The sequence below is a fragment of the Oryctolagus cuniculus genome, chromosome 20 (genome assembly GCF_964237555.1).
Source record: "Oryctolagus cuniculus chromosome 20, mOryCun1.1, whole genome shotgun sequence".
Classification (NCBI taxonomy): Eukaryota; Metazoa; Chordata; class Mammalia; order Lagomorpha; family Leporidae; genus Oryctolagus; species Oryctolagus cuniculus.
The window spans coordinates 36,063,918-36,086,410 of NC_091451.1; the positions used below are offsets into that span (position 1 = coordinate 36,063,918).

Sequence of the window (22,493 nt, forward strand, 5' to 3'; positions counted from 1 at the left end):
GAGGGGTTTTCAGAAAGTTTGTGGAGGGGCCCGCACTGTGGCACAGTGGGTTAAAGCCCTGGTCTGAAGCACTGGTATCCCAGGGGTAGCAGATCGAGTCCCGGCTTCTCATCTTCCGATCCAGCTCTGTTATGGCCTGGAAAAGCAGTGGAAGATGACCCAAGACCTTGGGCCCCTGCACCTGTGTGGGAGACCCAGAAGAATCTCCTGGCTCCTGGCTTCCGATCAGCACAGCTCTGGCCATTGCAGCCAACTGGGGAGTGAACCAGCAGGTGGAAGTCTTTCAAATAAAATAAATCTTTAAAAAATAAAAAGAAAGTAAGTTTGTGGAAAATGTGTATTGTGAAAAGAAGCATGGATTTCAAAATTGTGTGCACTCAGATGCACTTGTTATGTTTCTAATTTGTGAGGGAGAGACACCGAGAGAGGGAGCTGCCATTGGCCGGTTCACTTCCAAATGCCTGTAACAGCCAGGGCGGGGCCACGCAGGAGCCAGGGGCCTGGAACTCCGTCCAGGCCAGGATGACAGGGATCGCAGTACTTGAGCCACCACTGCGCCTCCCAGGGTGTGCAGAGCAGGAAGCTGGCATCACAAGTGGAGCCAGGTCCTGAGCAGGTGGTGCAGTATGGGACGTGGGCGTTCCAAGGGGTGTCTGCCCCAAACTTACCATCTAATTTCATTTTCCATTAAGTTTTTTTTAAGAGATTTGTTTATTTGATAGGCAGAGTTACAGAGAGAGAGGGAGAGACAGAGGGAGGTGTTCCACCTGCTGGTTCACACCCAAACGGCTGCAATAGCTGGAGCTGCACCCATCCTAATCCAGGATTCAGGAGCTTCTTTGGGTCTCCCACGTGACAGCAGGGGTCAAAGCACTCGGGCCATCTTCCACGGCTTCTCCCTGGCCATAGCAGAGAGCTGGATAGGAAGAGGAGCAGCCGGGACACGAACTGGCGCCCCTGTGGGATGCTGGCACTGCAGGTGGAGGCTTAGCCTACTATGCCACAGCGTGGCCCGCCACGAACTTAATGAAAGACCCTCATGGTACTGATCACCCAACCTTGGGCGAAGTTGGATTATCTTGTGAGGAAGACTTCATTTCCCATCAGTCCTGTCTCGGGACTGCCGTGAGGGTTAGGTGTGGTCATCCATGCAGGACGCTTAGAGCGAGGCCGGCTGCATAAGCGTGCTCAGCCAACGTGAGCTTGCACCACCGACTCCACGTGAAGCACGTGGGTGGCTGACGTAAGCCGTGGGTGAGATGCTCTGCGGGCGCCTGTGACCCACGGTTGTGCAGTCTTTGCCTCGTCTATAAAGAGTCTCACGACAGAGGACTTAAGTGGAAAGGCCCACCAAGTGTTATATAGACAGTAGGACTTCATTAAAAACACACCAGGGGCAGGGTTGTGGCCTAGTGGGTAAACCCTCCACTTGCGACACCGGCATCCGGTATGGGTGTTGTTTTGAGTCCTGGCTGCTCCACTTCCTACAATGTGCCTGGGAAAGCAGTGGAAGATGGCTCAAGGGCTTGGGTCCCTGCCACCCGTGTGGAAGACCTGGGAGAAACTCTTGGGTTCAGTCTGGCCCAGTCCCGGCCGTTGTGGCCATTAGGGGAGTGAATCAGCAGATGGAAGATTCTCTCTCTCTCTCTCTCTGCCGTGTGTGTGTGTGTGTGTGTGTGTGTAACTGCCTTTCAAGTAGATAAATTAATCTTTTAAAAAAACTAAAAAAAAAAAAATCACACAGGGAACAAATGTTTAGTGTAATATTTTTTTTAATTAATTAATTAATTTATTTATTTTTTTTGACAGGCAGAGTGGACAGTGAGAGAGAGAGACAGAGAGAAAGGTCTTCCTTTGCCGTTGGTTCACCCTCTAATGGCCGCCGCGGCCGGCGCGCTGCGGCCGGCGCACCGCGCTGATCCGATGGCAGGAGCCAAGAGCCAGGTGCTTTTCCTGGTCTCCCATGGGGTGCAGGGCCCAAGCACCTGGGCCATCCTCCACTGCACTCCCTGGCCACAGCAGAGGGCTGGCCTGGAAGAGGGACAACCGGGACAGAATCCGGCGCCCCGACCGGGACTAGAACCCGGTGTGCCGGCGCCGCAAGGCGGAGGATTAGCCTAGTGAGCCGCGGCGCCGGCTAGTGTAATATTTTAAAAAAATACTCAGGGGCCGGTGTAGGGCGCAGCAGATTACGCTGTCAGCTGCAGAGCCCGCGTCCCGTACTGGAGCGCAAGTTGAAGCCCTGGCTGCTCTGTTTCTGACCCAGCTCCCTCCTAATGCAGCTGGGAAACCAGCCAATGCAGGCCCAGTATCTGGGCCGCTGCCAGCCACACGGAGTTCTTGGTTCCCGGCCTGGGCCTGAACCAGAGACCTGGCTGTTGTGCTATTTGGGGAGTGAATTCTCTCCCTCCCTCCCTCCCTCCCTCTCTTTTTCTCTCTGTTGCTCTGCCTTTCAAATAAATAAATCCTACAAAATGTTAAAACAAGGACTTTTAATTTGTAAACTTTGTAGAGCAGCAAGCCAGGGAATTCGAAGACACTTCTGCTGAAAAGTCTCATTGTTTTTGAGCTGTACTTATTGTTATTTAACTTTACTGCTTTTAAAACGACTCTTGGTTACATAAAAATATTTGCAAAAATGAATGTAGCTATCCTTGGACCACTGTGTCTAAAGTAAAGCAAGCCAGCCTCTAGAGAGGATTTTAAGGTGGCCACAGTCCCAGTGTGGACACTGTGGCCTTTTCCTCTTCTCGTGGTGGCGTCCCTGCTGCTGGTTGGAGGACGCGTCAGGCCTTTTGCTAACTGGCCGGGCCCAGTCAGGCAGGCCAAAGCGGCAGAACCTCACTTCTGGGAGGTCAGCTCACAGCCCCTCCCACGGGCAGCACCCAGGCTCCTCTGCGGGGGACACCTTGCCACTCGGTGTCACAGCCTCACCGAGGTGGCTGCTGGGACCTCAGGGAGCCTCCTACGCATCACTTCCAGCTGTCCCTACCCATGTCACCTCTCTCCCAATGGCCTTACTTATTGGCTTATTCAGCTACTGCTGGCTGCCTGGCTCCCAGCTCCCAGCTAGACCACCGGCTGCTGAGGTCAAGGTCGCTGTGCCTGGCCAGAGTCTGCTGGGTACACAGGAAGGACGGCCTGGCTGGGCCAGGTGCCCCAGAAGCTGGGGTGGGTCCGGGGAGTCCACCTGTACAGTAGCCATGCTCTCCTGGTGGTGGTGGGCAGGGTGGGGTGGGGAGGGGGCTGCGGCCCAGGCTGGAACCCCCGGCTTCCTGTGTGGTCTGGGGAGTGGATCACCGGTGGTGCTGCATGAGAGGGTAAGGCTGGGCTCCAGCCTGACACAACCCCAACACACTGCTGGGAAAGGCACTTGGGAGCCGGCTCCAGGGGCTGGCATTTGGGGCAGTGGTGAAGATGCCAGCCTCCCAGATCGGAGTGCCTGGGTTCGAGTCCCAGCTCTGCTTCCAGTTCCAGCTTCCTGCAAATGTGCTTCCTGGGAAGCAGAAGGTGACAGCTCAAGCACACGGGTCCCTGACACTCACACGGGGACCTGCACGGGGCTCCCAGGCTCCTGGCTCCGGCCTGCCTTAGCCCTGGCTTTAGTGGGATTTGAGGGCTGAACCAGCAGATGGGAGATCTCTCTCTCTCTCCCTCTCTCTCCCTCTCTGTCTCTCGGCCTTTCAAATACACAGCAACAACAGCGCAGCAGGCTCCCTGACTGAGAACACGCTGGATGCCCTACCTTGTGCTTGCGCTGTACACACTCTGGATCTTTCCAGCGACCGTGTTTTCCCCGTCCACAGGGAGGGGAACTGAGACCCACAGATACGCGTGACTCAGCTGAGGTTCGTTAGAGAAGGTGGCCCGGCCCCGAGTCGAGCCCCAGCCCAGGTGGCCCCAGTTCTGCGCCCTCAGCTCGCCCAGCTGCAGCCTCAGGTGGTGCGGGCGTGCGGGGCTGCCCTGCACTGCCCCCTCAGCCTCATGTGGCCCCAGGCCAAGATGACTCTCCCAGGCCAAGGCAGCCAAGATGAGGAGAGGCCCCCGGCCGTGCCCCGCTGCGCTGGCACTGCAGGCAGGGTGGGCCAGGTGCACCCCAGCCCCACCCGACCCTCAGCTCCTCCATTCGCATCTCTGCAGAAAACCACTGTGGGGTGGGGGGAGGGGGAGAGCAGTTCCCCTCTCTGTCCCGCTCCAGGGCCCCTTGGTCCCTGGCCACGCACCCTGCGGGCCACGCACCCCACACGTGGCTCACTCACCCTGCGGACAACACACCCCACACGTGGCTCACTCACCCTGCAGGACACTCACCCCACACGTGACACACTCACCCTGCAGGCCACGCACCCCATACGTGACACACTCACCCTGCGGACAACACACCCCACACGTGGCACACTCACCCTGCAGGACACTCACCCCACACGTGGCACACTCACCCTACGGACAACACACCCCACACGTGGCTCACCCACCCTGCGGGCCACGCACCCCACACGTGGCACACTCACCCTGCGGACCACGCACCCCACACGTGGCACACACCCTGTGGACAACACACCCCACACGTGGCTCACTCACCCTGTGGACAACACACCCCACACGTGGCTCACTCACCCTGCAGGACACTCACCTCACACATTGCACACTCACCCTGTGGGCCACACACCCCACATGTGGCACACTCACCCTGCCACTCCCTGAGATGCCTTCTAGGCCCAAAGTCGCGGGACCAGACAGAGCTGGGATTCCAGCCAGGTCTGCTCGACCCACAGCCCAGAGGTCAGCAGGAAAGCCCGCTGTGGTCAGGGGTCAGGTGCCGCACAGTAGTGGTCAGAGAAGCCGAGGCGTTCGCAGGCTGTGGGCAGCCCAGACGCCAGCTGGGGCTCCGGGCCCGAGGCGGACCTGCAGAAGCCACCTCCCCACCTTCCTGCCCCCCCATCCCTGCCCCCATGGCCACCCCCACTTCAAGCCAGATCATCTGGCTCTGAGGCCCTTGCCTGGTAGCCCGCCGCCCCTGACGTCCGCTGGCTCACGCCTCAGCCCAGGAGACTGCCAGAGTGGGCCAGGTACTGGTCAGGACCCCCCTGCTCCCCGGAAGGCACAGTGCCGACATAGTCTCCCAGCCTCAGCTTGGCCCTCAGAAGACCCTGCAGGGGCCCACGCCTGTCAGAGCCAGGACTGGGAGGTCCCGGGCCCAGTCCTGTCTGCCCCACCCCGGAAATGAGTGACTGCTGGCGGTGGAGGTGGGGGCAGCCCTGAGGGTCCTGGCAGCCTGCACGGCCTGCCCCCTGCTGCCTCCCCTTGACAGGACTCAAACCAGGTCTCTAGGGTTTGTGGTCATGTGGGCAGGAGGGAGCGGGAGAGGAGCCAGGGAGAGGGGGCCTGGGGGAGAATCCTGGGGGGGGGGGTGTGCAATGAGAGCAGCCTGCAGAGGGGCGGTGGCCAGGCTGTTCGCTGCAATGCCACACCAGTGCGGCCCTATGTTGGGCAACCATCCCCCTGCTGGCATGGGGAGGAGGCAGGGAAGGGCAGGACGGAGGCAGGTGGAGCCCCCGAGAGAGAGGGAGCTGAGGGTGCCCTGGGGGGCCGCCCCTGCCCTGGTGCTCCCTCTGCGGCCCCCAAGTCTTCAGCGTGTGACCAGCAGCCTGTACTGGGGGCGGGGGCGGAGGACTCCTGAGATGTGGGGAGCCTGGCAAAGGCTGGGGCTGCCTTGGTGGGCAGATGGGAGGGGGCATCGAGGAGGACCGTGCGTGGCTGCCGCTGGTCCCAGATTGGACTTGCACACGCATGTCCACAGGTGCACACATGTATCCATACACGCACACACACACAGTCACACGTATCCAATGCATGTCCACATGCACACACATGTCCATGCACGCCCTCCCTCGGGCACACAGGACAGGAGGTCTGGTCTCCCGACACCTGGGGAGGTGCTGCGCTTCCACCTCTCCCAGCCCCGAGTGTCTGAGAGCCCCAGCCATGCCCAGGCCCACGGCCCGAGGGAGGCAGCCAGGTGGGGCCTGCCCTGGCCCTAAAGAGGGGCCTCCTCTCCCCTGGGGTCCCCAGGGCTCCGCCCACCCTCACCTCCAGGCTCGCCTGGCCTCCCCCCAGCTTCCCGTCCCTGGGTCGCCCTGCCAGCACCCTCCCTTCACCCCAGTGTCCTCGGCGGGTGCTTTCAGACACAGCCCCTGCCTCGCCTGCTCCCCATGGGGGCTCTCTGTGCCTCTCTGCAGGAAGGTTCTAGAAGGTGGTGTCTCAGTGCCAACCCCTCCCATTTCTTTTTCTCCTGATCCCACTCTCGGCTGCCTGTACCCTGGGCTCAGTCAGCCTGGGCTGCCCTAACCAAACAGTGGGGACATCTTTCTCACGGCTTTGGGGGTCTGGTGGGGGGCAGCGCCTGCTCACTGACTCGGGGTCCCCACTACTGAGAGCTGCCCTGGCTTGCACCCTGGGGTCTCTCCTGGGAGGAACCTGGCCCCTCTCTGCACCCGACAGCTCCCTCCTCCCCTCACCCTGGACCTCCCCTCACACGCAGCCTCCCGCTGTGGGCAGAGCCCCCGGCTCTGTCCTCACGGCACTGCCGCCCACCACGCCTCAGCACTTTCTCCACTCGGCCGCCTACTGTGGCTGCCCACACGCAGCGGCCCCCGTCTCCCAGGTTCCACCCTGTGGACAGCAGAATCATGTGGCCCTCACCCCTGAAGACGCCGCTGGCGTCCTGATCTCCGTAACCCGCAAACAGTTAGCTGGCTCCACCCGAGAGGCCCTGCGGGGGGCCTGGGCTGCTCTCTCGCTTTGAATGAATGGGTGGATGCATGCGTGCCATCAGCCAGGAGGCTCAGCACACTGGAGACCAGAAGGGTAGGTAGAACAGCGAGAATGTTGGGGGAGATGCAGCCGGGCCAGGCTCCCCAGGGCGCCGGGACACGGAGTCTGGTTCCAGGCAAGAGATTAGCAAGGGATGCAGAGGACGGAGACCCTATCCAGCTCTCCACACAGCACTTGAGGGGGGTCAGGGCAGAAGTGGGGACAGCACGGCCAGGGCCAGTGAGGTGGGGGCTGGGCCGGGGTGCTGGGGAGCGAGGCGGAGAGGCTGAGTTTGAGTGGAAAAAACTGGAATGCAGAATTGGGAGTGCGTGGGATTAAGGAAGTGGGCCAAGGCGTTTGGAGGGGTTCCCAGGTGGGGGAGAGGGAGCCCCTGCAATTCTCAGGCATCTTTCTGGGGCTCAGTGCTAGAAGCCCACTCAGGCTCGCTGTAGGCAAAGCAGGGGCTGTGCGGCCTCACAGGACGATGGGAAAATTTCGGGCTCCAGGGCTCCGACGGTGACTCCTGCTCCTTCTCCTCGTTTCCCAAACTGGCATCACTCGCAGGCAGGTTGTCCCACTTGGTGCCAAACAATCACCAGCAGCCCCACCTGACGTGACACTAGGCGAGCACACTCTGCAGGAAGAGCTCTCTAACATTTCCCAAACCAGTTCCCACCAGGGCCTCTCACTAGCTGAGCATGGGTTACAGATGTACACCTGAACCCGTCATGGAACTTGGAGCGGGGTGTAGGGCTCTGGTGGCCAAGGCCATGCCCCCATGGCCACCCTTGAGCCATGTGGGTGCAGAGTCAGAGAGAGATGCCCTTCTGAGGGACGCGGGATGCTACAGAGGGGACAGATGTCAGGCAGGTGACTGGGACCCGTCCCCAGCGCCCTGCAGGGGCTGATGTGTGCAGGATTTCACCAGCCGGGGTGGGGGGCAACTTCCTGCCTGCCTGATTCTGATCTGCGTGGATGGCATGGCTGGGCCCTGGACCTCCACCCGGAGCAGGCCACCCCACACGGTGCACCTGCACTTTCCTGTCAGGGTCTAACTGACAATTCCATGACTCCTGACCTCCCAAAGCCCCAGCTACTGCCCGACAGGGTCCGGGCTGAGGCTGGGGTGCCAACCCGCCACACCCACAATGGCTGTCCCTCCTCAGAGCTCAGCTACCCCTCGCCTGCCTGCCTCGGTGTCGGAGGGGCTGTGACGGGGTCTCCGAGGCTTCAGGGTACCTAAATGTGCACACCGCCCTGGCGGGGCAGCCCTTCAGCGCTCAGCCGACAGCTCCGGGGTTACAGAAGCCTGCTCAGCTTCTCCGGGGTTCCTGGTCTTGCTGTCCACTTTGCTGGACACCGTCTTTGGCTCCCACACCTCGGCGTCCTCCCATCACGGCGGCAGGAGGGCTGCCGTGTTCTTAGCCTCACCTGGGAGCTTCAGGGCCAGCAGGAAGCAGCAGGTGCCTGTCCTTGCAGCTCCCATCCTGATTGGACCACTCGAGGTCACATGCTCATTTCTGAACCTCCGTGCCCGTGAATGCAGGATGCTGATTGGCCAGGCTCAAGCCATATGCTCCAATCCCAAAGCCCCATCCAGACAACATGGGGAGAGTCGGGAAAGGAGAATTCCCAAACCCAAACCAGGCTTGTTGCTGCAAACAGGAGGCAGAGAGGCTTGGATGAAAGAAGTCTCGAGCCAGCCGGGCCGGCTCCGGTCGGGAGAGATGGAGCCAGGCCCAGGCCTAGGGCTTGCTTTGCAGCTGCCTCACTGGCCCACCCCCGTGTAGGGTCCTCCCCAGCCTGCTGGGCCCCCTCATGCCCAGGCTGACCTGTCCAGGGCGGGCACCCAGGCTCGGGCAGCTCCCCCCATCGGGGAACAAAGCCACGACCTCCCGCTGGTCTGCGAGCTTTTATGGATGACACGGGCCAGGGGTCCATTTAAAAATCATTTTATTATTAACATCATCTTCCCATTTAGCCAAGTGTCTGTCATGTATAAGGAATGTCGGTAAATATTCCATTTGCAGCTTCTTTGTACATATTTCCATCGATAAATAAACTCTGAATTCACATAAAAAAGTTAAACTTAAATAACTCATATTTCCTTCTCTCGTAACAGGCATATATTGGTAAAATATAAATATTCTTGGACTCGCGCTTTGTTCTAAGTGAGGACAGTAATTCATCACGTGGTACAATCATTGACAATAAAACCAAGAAGTTGTCAGCTGGTGTCCCGGCATAGACTAGTGCTGAGGTGGGGAACAGAAAATTCACATTGGTTTCTGGGCCGCGCTGGGGCAGGAGCGGGGGTGGGCAGGAGGGGACAGCTCTGATAAAAATATCTGCTCTGCCACTCGCCTTCCACTTGGAATAGATTCTCCTACATGTGCTGATTAATTCCATCATCTTTTTTTTTTTACTGAAAACTCGATGCTAGCTGACAAAATATGGCACATCATCCACTGAGCACAACGTGTTGGTTCAGAAACGATCGCCGGGCTGGCAAAGGACAGGGAGGTGCGTGTGGACACAGCGGGGTCGGTTTGGTTCCTTCACTGCGGTCCCTGGGGCACCCACGGGGCCTCAGTGTGGCAGACGTGCGCCCTCGGGGCGGCAGGACGCTCACAGCACGCGGGGGATGATGGTGAAGGGCACGGCGGGGCTGCTGGCCTCCAGCTCCAGGGCGGTCAGGAAGCACTCGGTGGCGGCCGCGTCGTTGCCCTGCGCTTGGAGGACCTCGCCCAGCCCGTTCCAGACCTCGTGGGCCGTGGAGTTCACCTGCACCGCGTCCCGGAGGATCTTCTCCGCCAGGCTGTAGCGGCCCAGCTGGTGCAGGATCAGGGCCTGCAGGCAGTGCAGACAGACAGACAATCAGATCGAGGGGCTCTGGGCGCTACCTCTCCTGGGGGAAAAGCACCTCCGCTGGGCGGGGCACACAGGAGGCTCTCAGGTGCTGCTCAGTCCCGCGAACCCCGGGGTTCATCTGAGAACTTAACAAGGAGTAAACCAATCAGAAGGCCCCGGGCTGCACTGGCTCCGCCCCCCATGGCCCGCTGACGCCTGCCTGCGTGGAGGGGCACCTGCCATCCCTTTTGCGCAGCCTATAGAAACGCCGTTTGTGGTCTTGGTATTCTGATGCTGTAATGGATTTTTGTGAAGCGGCTGGCACCCTCCACCCTGACCACGCCCCTGCTGGCCTGGAGCGCCGCCCCGCAGAGCCGTCACCGCGCGGTGTCAGCTGTGCTGCAGGGCTGGCCCCCACACACGCGCTCACTCCCATGAGGCATCTGGGCACGTCTGCAGTGGGCGTCCCCTCAGCCCAGGCTCGCCCTTGCTGTAGTCACACTGTGATGGACATCTTCTCAGACAGTGCGCTCTGTTCTTTTAGATCAATGGATTTCAAATCTCCTTTATAGACGTGGAAACCTTCGGCTAGATGAAATCTTGCTGAGAATACTTACACAGTCTGTGTATTAAACAGGCACAAGGGAACTGCTCTGGGCGTAGGTCAGTGGGGGCGGGGAGCCCAATGTCCCCCCCCCCCCTCGGTGGCCAGTGGGAGGCTCAGTGAATCCAATAGACAGGGGCTGGCGCTGTGGCGTAGCGGGTAAAGCTGCCGCCCGCAGTGCCAGCATCCCATACGGGCGCTGGTTTGAGTCCCAGCTGCTCCACTTCTGGTCAGCTCTCTGCTATGGCCTGGGAAAGCAGAAGATGGCCCAAGTCCTTGGGCCCCTGCACCCACGTGGGAGACCCGGAGAAGCTCCTGGCTCCTGGCACCAGATTGGTGCAGTTCTGGCTGTTGCAGCCATTTGGGGGAGTGAACCAGTAGATGGAAGACACTCTCTCTCTCTCTCTCTCTCTCTCTGGCATTCAAATAAATAAATCTAAAAAAAAAAAAAAAAGACTCCGATAGATCATCCTGTGGAGATCCTCTGTTTAGGGCAGGTTCCGCCAGCGTGGGGTTGGGGTAAGAGGTGTGACGTTTTAGGGTTCCCCAAACACCTTGCCAATTTCATTCCCAAAGGCTTGCCTCAGTGCCTCAGCCACTGGCAGAGTCAGGGGTTGGGCTGATGATTCTCCTATCCCCACTGCTTTTTTTTTTTTTTAAGATTTATTTATTTATTTTAAAGAGAGTTACAGAGAGAGGTAGAGACAGAGAGACAGAGAGAGAGAGAGAGAGAGAGAGAGAGAGAGAGAGAGATCTTCCATCCATAGGTTCACTCCCAATATGGTTGCAACAGCCAGAGCTGAGCTGATCCAAAGCCAGGAGCTTCCTCCAGGTCTCCCACGTGGGTGCAGGGGCCCAAGGGCTTGGGCCATCTTCCACGGCTTTCCCAGGCCATAGCAGACAGCTGGATCGGAAGTGGAGCAGCTGGGACTCGAACTAAAGCCGGGGCTTTAACCCGCTGCACCAGTGCTGGCCCCTCTCACTGCTTTCTGTTTTTGCTGATGCCCGAGTGCAGGATGTAACTCCCTGCTGAAACTGACATCTCTTGAACAGCATTTGAGGTTAAACATTTTCTGTGCTTTTGCTTAGGAAGATTAATTAATACTTACCTGCTATCATAATTATCTAGTCCGGTCATTGGACTTTTTGACTTTTTTTTTCTTTAAAAATGTCTTTTTGGTTTAAAAAATTAAATTAGTTGGTATTTGGTGATTTTGTTACTTCCAAGCTTAGGAAGTTACCCTTTCATAAAGGCACACACGCTCAGTTCCATTCTTTGTAATTTGCCTTAACTATCATCTTGAGCCACGTGACCACGTTTAGTAAAACTCAGACCCCGTATTTGATGACTTTTCCGTGATGGAATAGGAGCAGGAACGCAGCGTTGAAGAGGAGGTGAGAGAAGAAATGGCAGGAGAATAACAAGGAGGCGGCTCAGGAAGGTTCAGGGGGGGTTAGTGCGCGCTTTCAGAAAGGCTGGCCCGCGGGGGTCGCCTGCACCCATGAGCACCGGGCACAGGAGCTGGGACGCTGCCTGGGGGGGGCTTGTGGTCAGTGAGTGACAGCTAAGGAGACCCACGGCCCGCGGAGCTGGGGAGGGACCCCAGCTCTGGGAGGGGAAGGCAGTTCAGGGAGCCCTCCTGGGGAAGAGACCTAGGATCAGTGGGGGGTGGGGGTGGGGGATGGTGGGGGGAGGGAGGTGGGTTTCGCCTTGGCTTCTGAAATGTGCACGTGTTTCACTGCTTCCCAAGGCTGGCTGGGCCGCAGTGCACAGGGTCTCGGTCCACGAGACCCATTCCCCTCTCTATAGGTCTGCTCCTCGTGCCACCCCCCACCCCATCTCTCTGCGGGAGAAGCAGGGAACTAACTGGGTGTGACAGGGGACAAACCTGGGACCCTGCTTCCTGACAGCACAGGACCCCACACCCCGACCACAGTGTCCCCGGTCCCACTGAGCTGACTGCACAGTAGCACCAGAGGGAAACCCAATCAGCCTGGGGCCGTGGTGCCCCTGGCATCCCAGATCACAGCGCCAGCTGAAGTCCCGGCTGCTCCACTCACCTTCCAGCTCCCTGCTACTGCACCTGGGAAGGCAGCGGAAGATGGCGCAAGTGCTGAGACCCCTGCCACCCACACGGGCGTCCAGGAAGAAGCTCCCGGCTCCTGGCTTCAGCCTGGCCCAGCCCTGGCTGCTGTGGCCATTTGGGAAAATGAACCAATGGATGGAAAATCTCTGTCTCCCTTCTTCTCTGTTGCTCTTTTAAATAAATAAATAAATAAATAAATACATCTTAAAAGAGAAAAAGTGAAATGGATGCAGAGGAGACTGTAGGCTGAATTGTAAACTAATCTCCCATACTACACTTCATATTCTGAGTTGTGATTTCTTTTCCTCCCGTGCTGTATCTGGGATTTTAAATTGGATCCTTCCAGGGGCTCATGCTAAGCATCTGCCGCTTTCTACGGCGGCAGCAAGGGCAGCTCCCCGGTCAGCCCCGTGGTCTTGGTCTCGAGGGCAGGCCACTGGGGCTCTCCACCGCGCTGCCTCGCGGAGCTAGGATGCACTCGACTTCCGGTATTTTCCATTTATGTGGGGGTTTACAGGACGTAACCGCCAAAGTCAAGGAGCGCCTGTGCTGAAGCGAAGGCTCCTAGGCAGCAGGCGAGTGCTTGTGTAGGTTTGTGCATTTAACTCAGGGGGGACTCCCAGAGCAATTTCCCAAGGGCACAGCCAGGACACCCGTAGGGGGCAAGGCCTGTCTCTAGTGCTTCCGAAGAGAGTCCCAGCTGTGGAGGCCCCACACACTGGGTGCTCCTACCCCCACTCGGGTCCTGAGGCCCCGCCTCCTGCCCCCAGGCCCGCAACTGGAAATCCTCTGGGTGGGGAGTACACTCACCACCTTGGACTCCTTGGGAGGATTTTTTAAAAACATTTTTTCACTTTATTTGAAAGGAATACGGAGATAGATATGGGTAGAGGAAGATCTTCCATCTACTGGTTCACTCTCCAAATGCCTGCACCATCTAGGGCTGGGTCCGCTGAAGCCAGGAACCCAGAGCTCCATCCGGGTCTCCCAGGTCCTCGGGCCACCACCTGCTGCCTCTCATTAGCAGGAAGCTGAGTCTGCAGCGGAGGAGCTGCGACCCAAGCTCAGGCACTGTGATATGGGGATGCAGATGTCCCAACAGTGAGCCCCCGTACCAGACCCACACTGCCGAGGGAGAAACCTGACGCTCCACCCTCCCCTCCCGACCTCAGGGGCCAGGCAGAGCAGGCTGCACTCCCCTCCGGGGGAAGGCACCTGCCCCAGCTCGCCCCAGAGCATTCCAACATCACGGACAGAGGAGCCGGGTGAGGGTGGGGAGGGGCCTGGGTGTGGCAGGGAGCCCTGGCAGCAGCCGTCCCTTCCAGGCCATCAGGACAGCAAAGACAGCCCTCAGAGAAGACCCCACCAGGAAGACACACCCTACAGGCTTTTGGCAGATGGTGGTGAGGGGCGAGCCAGCGTGGGAAACCGGGGGAGGTGTCCCTGCTGGCTCGGCTGCAGGTGGAGACTAGGACCCGGGTCCGCTGGGCTCTGCCACTGTCCACTCAGCCCCGTGCTGCTTCCTTCCTCCCTGGCAGGCACCCTGCTAGGCTCATCTCCCCTTCCCACTGCTCTAGAGAGGAGGAGACAACATGCAGGGGGACCAAGTTCTTGCCCAAGGTCACAGCGCTGGTGAACACTGAGTTGCAGGCCAGCCTGGGCCCGACTGATGCCAAAGACACCTGTTCTTCCCGCCACATGCCTGGGGCCTCTGTTGCTTTAAGAGGCAGCCCGTGGACCCTGGAGGAGAGCTCTGCATGGCTCTCGCCCCAGTGCGCTCAGGCAGTCACCTAGTTACAGCAGGCAGCAGCGAATGGGCATCCGCCACGCGGCGCCTTCCGTCTCTCCCACCACTAACTGCTGACTTTATTGCTCCTTCCCATGCGATGGCGGGCAGTGGCTCCTCTCCACGGCTCCGCGTTCCTGGCTCCTGCCTGCTGCTTGGGAGCATCCCGCACTCGGCTCATGGAGGGCTGCGTGTCGCCCTTTGGCAGCCCACAGTTGGCTGTGATCTGGAGGCGTGGGGACAGTCGCAAGTGCCAAAGGACAGGGCATTTATTAGCCAGAAAGTGGACCAGGGAGCTGCGGAGACCTGAGAGCACCAGCGCCTCGGCCCAGGAAGAGGCGGGGGCCACAGCTCCCGGAGCAGGGGCTGCTCCACTCTGCTGGGATTGGGCAGAGCCCACAGACCCTCTGCTGGGAGTTCTGTTTGGGCTGCTGAATCTGGGCACAGTCTGCGCTGGGGTCCGGAGCAGGGGCGCGTCCGCCTGCCCCCAAGAGCCCTGCAGAGACCAGCCTGATGAGCCCACCTGCCCCGTCACGCTCTGAGCAGGGCAGCTCGGAGCCCTGGCTGTTCTCCAGCGTGCCAGGGTTCCCAGGGCTTGGAAATGTCCAGCGCATGCACCTGGATTTGCATTCCTGACGCAGAACAGGCTGCTGTGTCCAGGCGACCTTGAAGCTTCCTGAGCAATCTGTTCAGTGGAATTAATTCCTGACACTGGGGCTTCTCAGGCAGGCTTCGCAGACGTGCCAGGGGCTGCCAGCGTGGGCTTGGCATGCGAAAGGAAAACAGGCCTCTCCCCAGTGAACCGAGAGCAGCTTGGAGATCAGTCACACGACGGGAACCACCAGGACCAGGGGGCTGGGCCGCTGCCTGGAGCCAGTATTGCTAGGAGGTCGGCCAGGGCTGGGCTGGGACTGGACGTGTCTGCTGCCAGGAGTGACACAGCACCGAGACCCCTCCGTGCCGGCCAGGGGCCTGCCCTCCCCCCTCCCTGGCAGCCACCAGCACCTCTGCACTACAGAAGAGCTTCCCAGTCTCCAGGCCTCAGGCCTGTCTCCCCGCTTCTCCTGGCTCCTGAGGCTGGCAGTTAGCTGTTCTCACGGCCAGCTGGGCTCACCCTCCCGCTGGTGCAGCCGATGCACTGCTGCAGGATGCAGCCCCCAGCATCCCTCGACCCCCCAGTCTCCCTCACCTTAGTCAGCCTGGCCCTTCCTGCCAGAGCTCTCTGCCCTAGACCCTGAGCCTCCTATGTCCCCAGGAGCCCAGGCCACAATACATTCCGCTCCCCCAACAGGCAGTGCTACGCAGAGGCACGTGGCTCCCAGCCTGGCAGGAGGCAGAGATACCGATACCGATAGCTGACTTGTCTCACGACCATGTAACCTGCCACTCCCACCTCTGTATCAAAACCAACACAAAGCCACCAAGTGATGGCCCAGAGCGGCTGTGACAACACAGAGGGTAGGAAGCTCCTGGAGGGCTCAGGGCCCAGTGAAAATCACTAAGGACACCAAGCAGTTTGGAATACGCCTGCCGCTGGGTTCTGTGTCCACCACGCCCACCTCCAGGAGCGGGTGCTGTCTGGCTCAGCTTCATAGACAGGAAGACCTGCACAGGCAATGAATGGCAGAGCTGAGACCTGAACCCGTGCCACGTGTGCCCTCATGCCAGGCCCTCTCTCCTCTCCAGAGGGGCGTGGAAACAGCCCCCATCTGTCCCAGCCCTGGCCCCTCTGGAGCCAGCCGGGGCCGGCCTGCAGCGGGAAGAGGGAGTCGCTGGGGAGGTAACTTTTAAGCTGTCTCATCAGGCGCAGATGAAGACGGCTTTCCAAGCCTGTAATTATTATAATCAGGTGTTTTGTAGAAATAAGACCTCGGTGAGGCACCAAATTGGAAATAAGGGATTAAATTAAACCCATGATTTCAAATGAGACAAAACGGACTTGGCTAGTTTGAGGGCAATCAGCATCTTCCTCACTCTCATTTGTTGCCGTGGTAATTACTGCCCGAGGACCAAACAGCTCGCAGCAGGCTGAGGGCACACGTGGGGGCTCCCGGGAGGGCTGCCGGGCCCACAGCCCTGGCTCTGGAAGCATCGAAGCCCTAGGGCGGCGGGCCAGCGGCAGGGCCTGCATCGGCTCCAAGTCAGAAGTTAGCAGCACAGAAGCCCTCGGGAGCGCCTGGACATCCCCTTGGGGCTCGGCCCCGGAGCAAAGTGGGCCCTCAGCTGGGCTCAGGGGCATGTCACGGACCATGCTTGTCCCTAGGGTACAGGGACAGGGAGATAATATCCTCAGAAGAAAGCCTCTTTCCCAAAGAGAAGCCATGGCTAAAACAGAGGCACGTGGCTCGGCCCCTGCTGGGGGCCAGGCCGTCCCTCGGGCGGCTGTGGCTTTTCCCCGGGCACAGCCTTTTGGAGAACAAGCATTCGGGTGCAGGGGTGGGGTGGGGTCCCCCAGGTGCTTCTGCTGCCAGGGCCTGGCTGATGCTGCAGACCCCCTACCCCTAGCCTCGCACACAGTTTCTCTGGGCAGGAACTGCCCTGGCCATGTCAGAGCCAGCCTGGGTTTTGCAGGGGCTTCTGGGCCAGGGATGGGGGAGGGCTCTGGTGTCACAGGTGGGGCAGGAGCACTCCAGGCTCTCCTTGCCTACTCCTGGGTCAGAAACGCCACCATCACAGGGGTGGCTCACCGCAGCGTTGCCCGGGGTCTTCCCCAAATACAAGGAGCCTGCAAGACATAGGCTGCCGACGTGCGCGTGTGCATGCGTGTCACCCGCACCCTCCACCGGTCACAGAGGGCCTTCCTAACTGTCCCGTGCAGCATTCATCACAGGGGCCTGGCGGCAGCTCTGTGAACCCACGGGGCTCTGCTCCGAGCGCCTGGAGGGCAGGGCCTGGGTGAGCCGTGCCAACCTCTGCACCACCAGGCTGGACCCTGAGCGGGAGGCCAGAAATTAGAGCGGGATAAATGAATTGCTCCTGGCGCTCTGAGAGACAGAACACCGTTCAAAGCCACCACTGACCAAGTGCAAGTCTGCCCAGCGCAGGGCGTGCTGTGGCCCACTACAGCCCCACACAGAGACTCTGGCTGAAGGGTTTCACACGTGTTCGTGGGCCAGCAGCTGGTACAGCTGGCTGAGGTTAAGCTTTACGGGTCGGGATGGGGGTGCTCCTCTTTGCCAAAGGGGGACCACTGGAGACGACAGCTTTGAAGGGATGCCTTGGGGGCTGTGTGGGAGCGCAGAGCCCAGGGAGGCACCTGCTTCCCTGGCAAGCGTCAAAGGCACTGCGAGTTCTGTGCACAGGCATTTCGTGGGCACCGCTGAGGGGCCAGCCCCCAGTCCCACCCTGTTTCCACCATGACCTTGAGAAAGCTCTGGAAACACATGGGTGAGGTGGGGTTGGCGGCTGGGCCGGCTGCTCTACGTGGGTTCCAGCAGCTACGGCGAGGCCTGCTCTCCACGGGGTTCTGTTTTGTGTTTCGTTTCTGTTCTGAGCATTCAGAAATGGCGCTGGCTTGCCAGGGAAGGGTTGGGGGCCTGTGTGTGTCCTGGGCCCTGTGCCAGCCTGGAAGGCCACCCTCCCCAGGCCAGGGGCTCCAAGGCTCCCCCAACGTCTTGCATGGCTCTCGCCCACCAGAGTGGGACCCATGTGCTGCCGCTCAGCCCCTCCCAGGCCAGGCTAGGGTTGAGTGGGGCCTCCCTGGAGCAGGACCCTCTGGCAGTCAGGTGACTCCACCCTTTCCTCAGTGGGACAGGCGACACTGGCTTCTTATTCAGGCCATTTCACCCAGTTTTGACGCAGTCCCCCTGCAGCCAGCAACCTCGTCTCCATCTCAGCCACACACGGCAGGAGCTCCCCAGGACCCGGCGCAGTGGCGCAGTGGCACAGTGGCGCTGAGGTGCCCACGGCACTCAGCGAGTGTTTGTGGCAAGGAGGGAAAGAACTAGCAACGCCCCACTTTGCACGCGGCCCCTGCGCCTCACGCGGCTGCTGCAGCCATCCCCGCCCTCTGAGCCCCTCCACTCCCACGCCAGGCCCCCAGCCGGGACAGAACATTCCTGCGGCCACTCACCCTTCAGGGTAACAAAGGCAGCTCGTGTCCTGCTGCAGGAACCCGGGCTGAAGGGCAGAGGCGGCAGGGACAAAGGCTGCCGCCCCCTGGGGACGGGCACTGAGGCGGTGAGTGGGAGCCCGGTTCCTGCACTAAATGGCCCCCTCCATCTAGGATGGGGCTGGGCAGGCCAACGTCCCCCAGTCTCCCTGCTCCAGTGTCAACCAAAGCGTGGGCCGGCTCCTCCCTCGCTCTCCTTCCGGTTAACGGACACAGACGCCCCGACTCAGAGCCCCGTGGACCCACTAGGGAGCGTGGGGCAGGGGAGGCGCCTCTTCCTCCTCAGCCTGGGCTGTGCATCTCAGGAAGACCCCAGCCCCATGCCCACCCTGGGGGCCACAGACACAGCTGATAAGGCCCCTTTCCAGGTCAGGGGTTGAAGACAGGTGCTTGTTGGGGGCCGGGCCTTTGCAGCGCTGAGCACCACGCAGAAGGAAACAGAACTCAGTGTTTCCAAAGCCTCTTATCTCCTTGAGACAGAAGCCGCAGGCTGCAGGCACACATCCCGGGGCCTGGGAGGGGATGCCCAGGTCCCCATTGCTGCTGCTAGCCAGCTGGCCGGCCTGCAGAAGCCTGCTACCTCCCCGGGCGGCATGCATGCCAGCTGAAAACGCGGAGCTCGCGTGGGCTCTGACCCCTCGTGTTCTCTGGGGCCCTCGAGGACGCGGCGGCTTCCCGGACAGACCGCTCTCCTCTGGGGTTTCAGAGGAACGGAGCGGCAGACCTCCCGGCTCTGAGTGCTGCTGCTTCTCGCAGTCCCCCAAAGCAGGCCTTGCTACGGGTTCAGCGCACGGCACCGGAAAGCCCAGGAAAAGGTGAGCACGGCTCTTCCTTTTTACAGCATCCAGCTGGCAGAAACTTCTGAAGCTGCTTGCTTCTAGAATGGTCTGGAATATTCTGGAGGCACTTACCCTGCTGGTGCAAACCCCAGCAGCCAGGATGAAGGTAGCCTGGCTGGAAGCCAAGGGCTTGGCCAGCCTCCAGTGGGTTTTGCAGACCTAGCCCTGAACTCCCTCTGGTCTCATTTCTTTAAAACTGAGGACTTTAGTGTTGGTGCCAAAACACCCACAGGTCGTGATGGCTGTCAGCGGACAGTCGCTAGCAATGGGTGGGGGACACTTAGGGGAGGAGGACCACAGCCAAGGTGCCAACAGCTCCCAAGCCCCGAGGCTTGCCCTTGTCTGTGCAGGTGTCCAGAGGGGCAGGGGGTGGGAGAGTGCAGTGAGTGAGCATTCCCTACAGGGCCGGGGCAAACGGAGCCCACACAATGAGCCCAACCAAAGCCATTTGTGGTTCTTTCCCTTCTTGCTACAAATGCTTGTTGAGCATTGTGGGTGTCTTGGTACTGGGTACTAGGGACTCAGGGACACAGGCTGTCATCTGCCCCGATGCTCCCTGAGCTGGGCAGGGGCTGTGTCTTTGGTGGGTGCAGTCCCAGCATCCGCCAGAGAGCAAGGGGAGGTAGGGGAGGTAGGGGTAGGGGGATAGGGGAGGTAGGGGAGGTAGAGGGGAGGTAGGGGAGGTAGAGGAGGTAGGTGATGTAGAGGGGAGGTAGAGGGGAGGTAGGGGAGGTAGGGGAGGTAGAGGAGGTAGGGGAGGAAGGGGAGGTAGGGGATGTAGAGGGGAGGTAGGGGAGGTAGGGGAGATAGGGGAGATAGGGGAGGTAGAGGGGAGGTAGGGGAGGTAGGGGACGTAGAGGGGAGGTAGGGGAGGTAGAGGAGGTAGGGGAGGTAGGGGAGATAGGGGAGGTAGAGGGGAGGTAGGGGAGGTAGGGGTAGGGGAGGTAGGGGAGGTAGAGGAGAGGTAGGGGAGGTAGAGGAGGTAGAGGAGGTAGGGGAGGTAGAGGAGGTAGGGGAGGTAGAGGAGGTAGGGGAGGTAGAGGGGAGGTAGAGGGGAGGTAGGGGTGGGGGGGTAGGGGAGGTAGAGGGGAGGTAGGGGAGGTAGGGGAGGTAGGGGAGGTAGAGGAGGTAGGGGAGGTAGGGGAGGTAGAGGAGGTAGGGGAGGTAGGGGAGGTAGAGGAGGTAGGGGAGGAAGGGGAGGTAGGGGATGTAGAGGGGAGGTAGGGGAGGTAGGGGAGGTAGGGGTAGGGGAGGTAGGGGACGTAGAGGGGAGGTAGAGGAGGTAGGGGAGGTAGGGGAGATAGGGGAGGTAGAGGGGAGGTAGAGGGGAGGTAGGGGAGGTAGGGGAGGTAGAGGAGGTAGAGGGGAGGTAGGGGAGGTAGAGGAGGTAGAGGGGAGGTAGGGGAGGTAGAGGAGGTAGGGGAGGTAGAGGGGAGGTAGAGGAGGTAGGGGAGGTAGAGGGGAGGTAGAGGAGGTTGAGGGGAGGTAGGGGAGGTAGAGGGGAGGTAGAGGGGAGGTAGGGGAGGTAGGGGAGGTAGAGGGGAGGTAGAGGAGGTAGGGGAGGTAGAGGGGAGGTAGAGGAGGTAGAGGGGAGGTAGGGGAGGTAGAGGAGGTAGGGGAGGTAGAGGGGAGGTAGAGGAGGTAGGGGAGGTAGAGGGGAGGTAGAGGGGAGGTAGAGGAGGTTGAGGGGAGGTAGGGGAGGTAGAGGGGAGGTAGGGGAGGTAGGGGAGGTAGAGGGGAGGTAGAGGAGGTAGGAGAGGTAGAGGGGAGGTAGAGGAGGTAGAGGGGAGGTAGGGGAGGTAGAGGAGGTAGGGGAGGTAGAGGGGAGGTAGAGGAGGTTGAGGGGAGGTAGGGGAGGTAGGGGAGGTAGAGGGGAGGTAGGGGAGGTAGGGGAGGTAGGGGAGGTAGAGGGGAGGTAGAGGAGGTAGAGGGGAGGTAGGGGAGGTAGGGGAGGTAGGGGAGGTAGGGGAGGTAAAGGGGAGGTAAAGGGGAGGTAGGGGAGGTAGAGGAGGTAGAGGAGGTAGGGGAGGTAGGGGAGGTAGGGGAGGTAGAGAGGAGGTAGAGGGGAGGTAGAGGGGAGGTAGGGGAGGTAGGGGAGGTAGGGGAGGTAGAGGGGAGGTAGGGGAGGTAGAGGAGGTAGAGGAGGTAGAGGGGAGGTAGGGGAGGTAGAGGAGGTAGGGGAGGTAGAGGGGAGGTAGAGGAGGTAGGGGAGGTAGAGGGGAGGTAGAGGAGGTTGAGGGGAGGTAGGGGAGGTAGGGGAGGTAGAGGGGAGGTAGGGGAGGTAGGGGAGGTAGAGGGGAGGTAGAGGAGGTAGGGGAGGTAGAGGGGAGGTAGAGGAGGTAGGGGAGGTAGAGGGGAGGTAGAGGAGGTAGAGGGGAGGTAGGGGAGGTAGAGGAGGTAGGGGAGGTAGAGGGGAGGTAGAGGAGGTTGAGGGGAGGTAGGGGAGGTAGAGGGGAGGTAGGGGAGGTAGGGGAGGTAGAGGGGAGGTAGAGGAGGTAGAGGGGAGGTAGGGGAGGTAGGGGAGGTAGGGGAGGTAAAGGGGAGGTAAAGGGGAGGTAGGGGAGGTAGAGGAGGTAGAGGAGGTAGGGGAGGTAGGGGAGGTAGGGGAGGTAGGGGAGGTAGAGAGGAGGTAGAGGGGAGGTAGAGGGGAGGTAGGGGAGGTAGAGGGGAGTTAGGGGTAGGGGAGGTAGGGGAGGTAGAGGGGAGGTAGAGGAGGTAGGGGAGGTAGAGGGGAGGTAGGGGAGGTAGGGGAGGTAGAGGGGAGGTAGAGGAGGTAGAGGAGGTAGGGGAGGTAGAGGGGAGGTAGGGGAGGTAGGGGAGGTAGAGGGGAGGTAGAGGAGGTAGGGGAGGTAGAGGGGAGGTAGAGGAGGTAGAGGGGAGGTAGGGGAGGTAGAGGAGGTAGGGGAGGTAGAGGGGAGGTAGAGGAGGTAGAGGGGAGGTAGGGGAGGTAGAGGAGGTAGGGGAGGTAGAGGGGAGGTAGAGGAGGTTGAGGGGAGGTAGGGGAGGTAGAGGGGAGGTAGGGGAGGTAGGGGAGGTAGAGGGGAGGTAGAGGAGGTAGAGGGGAGGTAGGGGAGGTAGGGGAGGTAGGGGAGGTAAAGGGGAGGTAAAGGGGAGGTAGGGGAGGTAGAGGAGGTAGAGGAGGTAGGGGAGGTAGGGGAGGTAGGGGAGGTAGGGGAGGTAGAGAGGAGGTAGAGGGGAGGTAGAGGGGAGGTAGGGGAGGTAGAGGGGAGTTAGGGGTAGGGGAGGTAGGGGAGGTAGAGGGGAGGTAGAGGAGGTAGGGGAGGTAGAGGGGAGGTAGAGGAGGTAGAGGGGAGGTAGGGGAGGTAGAGGAGGTAGGGGAGGTAGAGGGGAGGTAGAGGAGGTTGAGGGGAGGTAGGGGAGGTAGGGGAGGTAGAGGGGAGGT

General features: G+C 60.3%; 1 protein-coding gene across 8 annotated transcripts in view; it reads right to left on the minus strand.

The window, feature by feature from the left end:
• Nucleotides 1-8,749: 8,749 nt before the first annotated feature.
• Nucleotides 8,750-22,493, minus strand: part of TTC7B (tetratricopeptide repeat domain 7B) — a 243,600-nt gene continuing 229,856 nt past the window's right edge. For all 8 annotated transcript variants that reach the window (XM_070065535.1, XM_070065534.1, XM_070065536.1 and 5 more), the window contains one exon: nucleotides 8,750-9,663. In XM_070065535.1, the coding sequence (XP_069921636.1) occupies nucleotides 9,442-9,663 (222 nt within the window). In that variant the 3' untranslated portion in view covers nucleotides 8,750-9,441. The remainder of the gene's footprint in view (nucleotides 9,664-22,493) is intronic.